The following is a 9,818-nucleotide window of genomic DNA, read 5'->3' on the forward strand; positions in this document are numbered from 1 at the left end:
ATACTATTTTGTTTGCAACTGTGAACTGTCAAATTATCAAAATGGCCGAAAGAAAGGAATGAAGCTTCCTTTGTTCGTAATTATATTATTTAATTAGCCAAAATAAAAACATCAAAAATGAAGGAAATAGACATTAATATAGAGGGATATAATGTAAACGGTATATGTGTTGGTTGTTTGAACTACAATCGCAATATGTATTATAGAAACGAAATAAAAGAATGTTTTAAATTGTTAGCAGATATAGATGTAAGTAAACGAATAATCATATTTAAGATACTTATTTGTCTATAAATGTGCTTAAAACTCACTTTGAGTAACTTGAGGTATGCTGTATATGTTAGAAATCATTAAAAACATTGAAATTTTATGGAACAGAAATCCTTAGACCCGCCATTACGCTTCATTTTTAATTAATTTCGTATAAGTTAGGAACAAATGCAATTTAATATTTTGGTTAAATCTATGACATTTACTTAATATAACCACGAAGAATGTGATATCTAACAAAATTGATATGCCAAGTAAATTATATAAATATTTTTTGTAGCATTTTTTTGGACATGAAAATAAACTGGTAAATATAAAAATCTTTTTTACCAGTCACAATTCAGAACAAACTAGTGAATTCCAAGTAGTTCAGAATATTTTTAAATTTTACCAATAATATATGATATGACATTGAACACTTTGTGACTAGATCACCAAAAAACGGCTGAACACATTTGGATGTAATTATTACAACTTCCAGGTGCCAGACGGTCTGTCTATACAAGTATGTTGGGAGTGCTTAGCAGCTGTAAAAAACGTCCAAAAGTTCAAAAAACAAATATTGAAGTCATATGACATACTAATTAATTATTCCAGAAAAGTAAGTATGGATTAAGTTTATGTAAGTTATATGTCATACATAAGTGTGGAGACATTAAGCTACATCATCTTTATCTAATATTATAAACCCGAACCTCTTCTTTGCACAGTGGTAAACGCTTGAGCGTAAAACCAAGTGATCTTGGGTTCAATTCTTGGGGACTCACAAGGAGGAATATATATATTGGTCTGCTAGCACACAGAAGGCTGATCACCTACTTGTCCATAAAGAGATTTGATCAGTGAAACATGTGTATAGCATCTGCCCCATACCCCATTGGGGTACACGGGACTTTACTTTTATAAATGCAAAACTTTGTATGTTCATTGCCTTAATGTTTGTTACTCTGCAATGCCGAGAGAGCTGATCACATCTGGATGAAATTTTACACAGAAACAGACTATAGTCGTCATTTTTATCTGTAAAACTTGGATTTTCAATCTGTGCATATCATAATTTTGTTAGTTGTCTCATAAGACTCAACCAATTTTGATGAAAATCACTAACAGATAGCTAAACTAATAAGGTTTATTCAAGGACATGTTAAAAAATTATTTCACTATTCTTTGAATGCTATAAGATATGTATGTACAATAGATAAAGTCGAAGCGGGCAGCTAGTAAATGAATATATCGCTTTATGTTTCTTTGTTTTATTGTTGTTGTGTGGAAACCAGTATGTCCAAGAACAAAAAGTTCAATAACATGTGACATTTGCAAACCCGCACTTGGCCAGCTTTGTGGACTATGGCCTGTGTGTCCCAGCTATAGTAACATATATGGGCTGATGATGATGATGACAATGATGATGATGATGACGATGATGATGCTGATGATGATGATGATGATGCTGATGATGATGATGATAATGTCTCTTTCAGCATCCATTCCTGAATTCACCGCACGATCTTTCGCAACACGCTGTAACGAACCTCTCGCAGTCCACCCTCGTCGGGCACACGAACAGACACGGATCCAGTCCCCTGGAGGATGTCAAGCAGGAGCTGACCTTCAAGGTGGAGGGCGTGGAGCAGGTGAAGGAGGAGCTGTATGATATTGATGTGTTTCGTGGTGAGTCATTAATTCTCTCTCTATCGTGTATCTCTGATTAAGCGATAAGACCACCTGTTGTGACTTCTGATATTATGTATCTCTAGTTTGTACTCTTCTTGTAAAGGTGCACAATAAAGAGCTTTTGATTGATTGATTGATTGTATTTTTTCCCATTCAATGTAATGTCTATGCTAATATTTTAAAGAGGAAGAATTTGTATTTTTGTCAGTTCGTTTCTTTGTTTTTAATTGATAAACTCTAAAACTACTGGACGGATTAAAAAAAAATTTTTACTATTAGAAATATAGGTACCAGGGTCGAAGCCGGGGCAAACAGCTAGTGAGTAATAATCGTATAAGGTGTTCAAGTGATATTGTAAGGTTCCACTTGTCGTGTATGGGGTCACGACCTATGAAGACTGTTTGAGTTTTGACATGAAATTTTTTCACATGCACACACACAGACACGTAGCAACTCAGTCTTTCCGTCACCACGTTCGCTGTAAAGTGTTGGAATTGTGTTAAATAATATAATACATAATGTAAAATAACGTTTTACATCTATACTTAATATTATAAAGCTGAAGAGTTTGTTTCTTTGTTTGTTTGAACGCTCTAATCTCAGGTACTACTGGTCCGATTTGAAAAATTCCTTCAGTGTTAGATAGTCCATTCATCGAGGAGGGCTAAAGGCTATATATGTAACATGGGCGAAGTCTGTAATCCCTTAATTATGTGACAGTTACAAAACATCCCACCACCTCCATTGCCGACGATGACATAAACATAAAAAAATCAATTTCTCCTTTATTTTTTTATTTTTCAGACACTTTCGTGAAAGACGAGGATACCTTTGATTTGGGCGTGCTAGACACGCAGTCGTCTGACGACAATACACTCCTCTCGGAGTTGGTGAGAGAAGATGGAGATGGTAAGAGTAAGAAGGAGAGGAAGGAGAAACGGGAGAAGAGGAAAAAGGATAAGGTAATTGAGTTTTGTAGATGGTGGAAAGTGACATTGACCTAACTGATAACCGCGGTTTAACCCGTGTAAGTCCGTATCCCGTAGAAATATCGGGATGAATAGTTGCCTATTTGTTATTACAGTTGTTCAGCTGTCTACGTACCAAATTTCATTGCAATCGGTTCAGTAGTTTTTTGCGTGAAAGAGCAACAAACACACACACATCCTTACAAACTTTCGCATTTATAATATTAGTAGGATAGATAATATAAGCCTTTATTTATTCCTTACTTATATCTAATTACAATTTTATGATGGTTGTTAGTATGGTTAGTATTGACAAAATCTATTATTTAATCTTTTTTCTATAATATTTTGTTAGTTTATTAGTTCAGCATGTAATTAAATATACTAAGGACCGCTTTTCGCTGTAAAAGCCTCCTCCAATTTTTTCCACTCATTTCTATTTTTGGCTAATCTAGTCCACAGAGCACCAGCATGATTTCTGATGTCATCACTCCATCGAGTGATTGGTCGTCCTCTTATTAGTAGGATAGAATGGTCCTAAATCACATAAAATTTCTCATCCACAGATAAAAACTAAATCGCGCCGCCTCAAAAACCTGCCGGAGGATCTGGTAGAACTCTACTCCATGACGGAGGAAGAAATGCACTCGGTAAGAGAAAGAGACGTCGCCAGCGCTGAGTTCGCGAGCCTCAAGCACAAGTGCAGCGATTGCGTACGCGGGTTCAATACCCGGAAGTTGCTGGAGGGCCATTTGACAGGGAAACACAGTCCGGTGAGTGGTTTTTTGGGGTTGGCTTCTTATTGACTTATGATATTGTGTATTTTAATCTGTACTAATATTATGAAGCTGAAGAGTTTGTTTGCTTGAACGTACTAATCTCAGGAACTACTGGTCTGATTTGAAAACTTCTTTCAGTACTAGATCGCCCATTTATTGAGGAAGGCTATAGGCTATATATGTACCACGGGCGAAGCCGGGGCGGACCGCAAGTAGTATTTATGGGTCTGTCATGAACATTTTAAGACATGAAATTATTGTATTGTCACCGATCCTTGATAAGTGTACAGAGTTTGAATTCAATCTGTCCGTTTGAAGTGGGTCATAATCGAGTCTAAAGGAGTCGGTTACATACAAACATACAGGTGTAGCTAATATAAACGCGCCAAAAAAATATGAATGGTTTTCCTGCTTGTTAATATTTCTTAATATAAACAACAAATCAAAAATTTCCCTAGTTATTTCATACTATGTGTTCGCCCCGGCGTCGTCCGCGGTACATATATATAGCCTATGTCACTCAGTGTAGTTGCAGGTTTCCAATGGTGAAAGAATTTTTTAAATCGCTCCAGCAGTTTTTAACATGCTGAATATATATGATCTTTTTCACATTATCACATTTCACACTTATATTATAAATGTGAAAGTTTGTTTGCTTGGATGTTTGTGCGTCAATCACGCTGAAACTACTGAACGAATTCTGATGAAATTTCGTATGCAGACATGGTATGAGCTGACTTGGGTGACGGGATACTTATAAATGACCTAATTCCACGCGGGCAAAGCCCCAGGCGGAAGCTAGTAATATAAATGTAGGAAATGTGGCAGAAAAGCTTTTGAAGTGAAACTTCTTTAGAATCGTTGTGATTTCAAAGCTGATGCAACGGAAAAAGCGACAGGTAAGAGACACAAATACAAAAATGTGTAAAATGAAGCCGGCAAAGAGTGAGACAGAAATATAAATACTATTTTACATTTTATATATATTCATCTCATTCTTTTGTCGATTTACTGAAGTTTCACTTCTATCGTGTGTGTATCGCACACACACCTTTTCTTTTCCAGAAAGAAGCAAAATCCTTCCAGTGCGAGGTGTGCAAAGGTTTTTTCATAAACAAAGAGAACCTATCGGTTCATAAGAATCAGCATTTGAAAGCGTTCAGGTGAGTTGTTCGCTGGGCTTTTTCTTCGGTGATAATGGAGCTGGTAGGTCTGCTGATGGTAAGCGCTACCACCGCACCTGGACATTTTGAGAGGCGTAAGGTCAATTGTAGACCTTACGCCTCTACAAATGGATTGCCGACTTCCAAATTGGATAGGCTTTAAGAAAGGACTGACGAGAGGTGTAGCTATAGAATTCTGAATCGCGCTAGCGAAATTTTCTCGCTACAGAGGTATATATACAACTTTCCAACATCATTGAATTGGGGCCTTACAGGCCGGCCTGTACTTAGACTAGCCTAAGATTTAGACTTAGACTAGACCAGGATCTTCTCCTTTTTCGATGGAGGAATTCCTGCTTCGTTCCTCCACAAAAAGAAGAAAGCCATATACCTTTCCCTTACGTAGGGTAAGGGAAAGGTATATGGCTTTCTTTGGAAAATAGAATTGAATATAGCCTATGACACTCGCCGATAATGTGGCTTTATAGTGGTGAAAGTATTTTTAAAGTTGGTTCAGTAGATACAGAGATTAGCCCCGACAACGTCACAGACATACAAATTCAATTAACCTCTTTGTTATATTAGCATATATTATAAATGAATCTATAATATTTAGCTTGGTCACGGCATCACGTGTTGTGATTTCGATAGTTTTTGTGGTATTTTTATAGAAGAAAATGATGAATGTTATCTTAGAACTTTCGACCGGGTGAAGCGATTTTAATGAATTTGGTCTAGTTCTGCCAATTTGAAGGCGATTTAGTTTTCTATCAAGACTTCAAAATGATTGCGTCTATTACACCATAACCTCTTACTCAGTGGACCGATTTTGATGATTCCTTTTCCATTTGGAAGTTGGTACCTCCAGCTGTGTTTTATCATTAGCAATATTGTCTTATTATATTCTTTAAGGATTTAGATGAAGAACTGTTTTATTTCCATGTTTCAGATGCAGAGAGTGTGGTTTGATAACGACATTGAAAAGGATTATGGTCAGGCACGAGTGCGCTAAGCGCAAAGAGGACTATTCCTGCACCGAATGCGATAAGACTTTTAAGTGGGTGTAGTTTGTTATTGAGAAAATCTTGTAATTAAGATTTTTTTTCAGTATAATAAGATACCTTATTTAGCACCAATTGAATTAAAATAATTATAAAAAAAAACATAGACAAACAACGTAGTACAGAGACAAAAAGGCGGCCTTATCGCTACTAATCGATTTCTACCAGGCAACCTATGGGTAGGATTTTTAAATGTACAAAGCAAAAAAAAGGGCAGACACTAGTGGTGCAGCAATTTCAATTGATTTATATTATATTTAAACCATAAATAATTGTAGGAGAAATAAATCGTATTTACGTACGAGAAAACGCGATCTTTCAATACTAGCTATCAGCCCCGGTTCCGCCCATGGTACATACATAGCCTATAAAGTTCTATACATCCTGCGAGCGTGCGTATCGAACGGTGAAAGAATTTTTCTAAATCGGTCCAATCGTTCCTGAGGTTTGCCCGTTCGAACAAACAAACTTTTCAGCTTCATATCGTTACAAGCGGCTTCGCACGCGTTAAATTCGCAGTTGTTTAATAGTTGTTATTATACATATAAACCTTCCACTTGAATCACTCTATCTAATAAAACCCCATCAAAATCCGTTGTGCAGTTTTAAATATCTTAACATACACACATACAGACATTGCTCCATACTGTGCAGTGATGTTGATTTAAATTATTTTTCAGTTCAAAGTCGAAGCTGACATATCACAAGAATGTAAGTCACGAAGAGAAGCCGCAGTGCGATTGTTGTGGCAAAGTATTCGCGAATAAGATGACATTGAAGTACCATTTGAAGTGAGTATGCGAGATGGGAGGAGATAGAGATGGGTAGAGATAAGAGGAGTTAGAGATAGGTAGAGATAAGAGGAGTTAGAGATAGGTAGAGATAAGCGGAGTTAGAGATAGGTAGAGATAAGAGGAGTTAGAGATAGGTAGAGATAAGAGGGGTTAGAGATAGGGGGAGGTGTTGATGGTTTGACGTGGAATTGGTAAGGTATGAAGATCATTTGAGATAGGGTGATTGGAGTGAGTGTGAGATGGTTAGAGATGGAGATAAGAAGAGATCAAGAGAGGAAGAGGTTCAATATATTCATGCTATGACATGGACTTGGTAAAAGATATAGAGACACTGTGTTAAAGAGTTAGGATTAAGTAAATATAGGTTATTTTATGTATGGAGATAGAGTAAGCAGGAAAGAGCTAGAAAGAGATGAGCTAGGAAAATATGAGAGAGACACAGTTAAAGAGAAACATTATTTTAACTTTTCAATGTGGAAGCCGAGCACGCTTCGGCACGTATAAACATGTTAATTTTTTAATCTGTGCACGAGCGAGCACGCCTCCGCACGAATTGTGGCAGCTCGCACCCGGCAAGTAGCACACCGCTACAGTAGACCGGCGTGAAATAGTAGCATGCTACTGTGAAAACAATAAAATTAGTGTATTTATTTATTTATTTTTTTTTCAGAATTTTACCCGCAAAGAAGGAAGATAAACCAAAAGAAATGTTATATATACCGTGCAAGGGCTGTGATAAAGTGTTCCACTCGCAGAAGAGTTACAGAGCGCATGTGTAAGTATTTGGCCCATGCCCCCGTGTGGGGTATGGGGCAGATTTACTATGTAGCTATACCTATGAACGAGTGTTTGGCTAATTGTTAGGATGGTTGTAGTTAGTTGGTTTAATGTGTCATGCTCCCGTGTTGGATTTTGGGTATGGGGCCATGGTGAACATACATTTTGTACATAATAAATTATAGTGTTTGTGTAATTAAGAGATGTTACTCTCGGAGGGGGCCATAACACATCTATCTGCCCCATACCCCACAAGCGGTATGGGGCAGATAGATGTTGTAATTGTAGAATACGAATGTGTGTGCAATTGTAAACATATATAGAGACATTATCAACCCCTCCTAACATATTCCTCTATGTGGAAGAGACAGAGCCCCATACCTTTTCTTTACCCTTCCCAGTCCTTTATTCCCCTCGGCTATTCTCTATACCATTATGATCCATCCTATCCCAGAAGCGTAAGACCTTCCGACAGCAACAATACAACCCTGTCGTAAGGTCTTACGCCTCTGCAATGTTCTTAAAAAAAACCTGTTCATGGGCGGTGGTAGCGTATCACCCTCCTCTCTCTACCGATGATGACGTAAACAAAAAGTTATAAAAAAAAATGTGAGCTGTCACGGGACGCCTGGCGGATGTGAAACATCGACATTATTTTGCAAAAGTAATACGCAGAAAAGAACATATTGTGATAGGAACTAAATATGTCATAATGATAAAATAAAATATTACGATTTTTTTCCACATAACGATGACTGTTTATTGAATAAACATTTATTTTCATTAGATACAAAAATTTACGAATTTATTTCAAATCGTGACTACTTAATTCGTATAGCGTGGCGACGCGTCGCCACGCCAGAAATCGGTTTTACGTGCGTCTATAGATGTTTCACATCAAAAAAAAACCTGTTCATGGGTGGTGGAAGCGTCAGCCTCCTCTCTCTACCGATGATGACGTAAACAAAAAGTTACCAAAAAATAAAAAAATAAAAAGGTGTGTGTGCGATTCACACATGGTAGAAGTGAAACTTCAATAAATCGTCAAAAGAATGAATAAAATAGTATGTATTACTGTCTCATTCTTTGCCGGCTTCATTCTACAAATTTTTGTATTTCTGTCTCTTACCTGTCGTTGTCCGTTGCATCAGGTTTGAAATCACGATTCTAAAGAAGTTTCACTTCAAAAAATCTCCATCGTTCCAGCGTGATCCATGACGGGCTCACGTACCCGTGCCCGATATGCGGCAAGCTGTTCCAGTGGAAGCGGAACCTCGCGCGGCACGCGCGCAACCACCGCGAGCGCGAGACCGGCACCACGCACCAGTGCCGCGAGTGCGGCAAGACCTTCTCCAGCCGCGACTGCTACAACAACCACATGAAGCTCAGCAAGCGGCACGTGCCCGAGAGCGCGCTCCTGTGAGTGTGTGCGCGCCTGGTACGCGCCGCTCGAAGATGTGCAAAAAAACACAAAAAATGTTCCATTTTCAAAGTTTCTTTCTTTTGCTTTATTTATTTAATCTGTGGATGTTTTTATGTGACACCAGAAAAAGAACGAATTCAAAAGTCGTATAGGGAGGGACACGCGCTATGGAACACTCCTATCGATTTATGATTGCCTGCTACTTTGAGTTAACATTTTTGACTAAATTGAGTAGGGATGCGTTTCTTTCTGTTTTCATTTGGTAGTTAGGGCTTGAAAACTAAGAAAACCTTTAAATTAATTCATTGAGCTCCACCAATTAAGTGTCGAAATCTCTAGAAAAAAAACTTTAAAAATCCTCAGTACTAAGTATATAGTGGTGTAATAATCACCACGCACCAGTGCCGCGAGTGCGGCAAGACCTTCTCCAGCCGCGACTGCTACAACAACCACATGAAGCTGAGCAAGCGGCACGTGCCCGAGAGCGCGCTCCTGTGAGTGTGTGCGCGCCTGGTATTCGGCCGGCGGATATTATTGAAAAAGAAAAAAAATGTTTCATTTTCAAAGTTTCTTGCTTTATCTGTGGTATTTTCATGTGACACCGGAAAAAAGAACGAATTCAAAAGTCTTATAGCACGCGCTATGGAACACTCCTATCGATTTATGATCGCCTGGTACTTTGAGTTAACATTTTTGACTAAATTAAGTAGGGATGCGCTTCTTTCTATTTTCTTTTAGGAGTTGGTTAGTTAGCTTGAAAACTAAGAAAACCTTCTTTAAATTAATTCATTGAGCTCCACAAATTAAATGTTGAAATCTCTAGAAAAGACACTTAAATAAATATAGTTTAAAAAAACTAAAAAACACGCTTTTCAAGCACATCAAACTAAAAACTATAAAATAATTTTT

The 9,818-nt window shown here is 37.7% G+C and overlaps 1 protein-coding gene across 1 annotated transcript in view; it reads left to right on the plus strand.

The window, feature by feature from the left end:
• The first annotated feature begins 26 nt into the window (after positions 1–26).
• LOC119838440 (zinc finger protein 676-like) overlaps positions 27–9,818 on the plus strand; it is a 14,482-nt gene continuing 4,690 nt past the window's right edge. Inside the window, exons 1-10 of the mRNA XM_038364387.1 lie at positions 27–249; positions 752–871; positions 1,752–1,941; positions 2,749–2,906; positions 3,479–3,685; positions 4,757–4,854; positions 5,804–5,911; positions 6,596–6,706; positions 7,380–7,484; positions 8,693–8,905. Coding sequence (XP_038220315.1) covers positions 118–249; positions 752–871; positions 1,752–1,941; positions 2,749–2,906; positions 3,479–3,685; positions 4,757–4,854; positions 5,804–5,911; positions 6,596–6,706; positions 7,380–7,484; positions 8,693–8,905 — 1,442 coding nt within the window. The 5' untranslated portion in view covers positions 27–117. The remainder of the gene's footprint in view (positions 250–751; positions 872–1,751; positions 1,942–2,748; positions 2,907–3,478; positions 3,686–4,756; positions 4,855–5,803; positions 5,912–6,595; positions 6,707–7,379; positions 7,485–8,692; positions 8,906–9,818) is intronic.

Source organism: Zerene cesonia, unplaced genomic scaffold (genome assembly GCF_012273895.1).
Source record: "Zerene cesonia ecotype Mississippi unplaced genomic scaffold, Zerene_cesonia_1.1 Zces_u003, whole genome shotgun sequence".
In the NCBI taxonomy this organism is placed as follows: Eukaryota; Metazoa; Arthropoda; class Insecta; order Lepidoptera; family Pieridae; genus Zerene; species Zerene cesonia.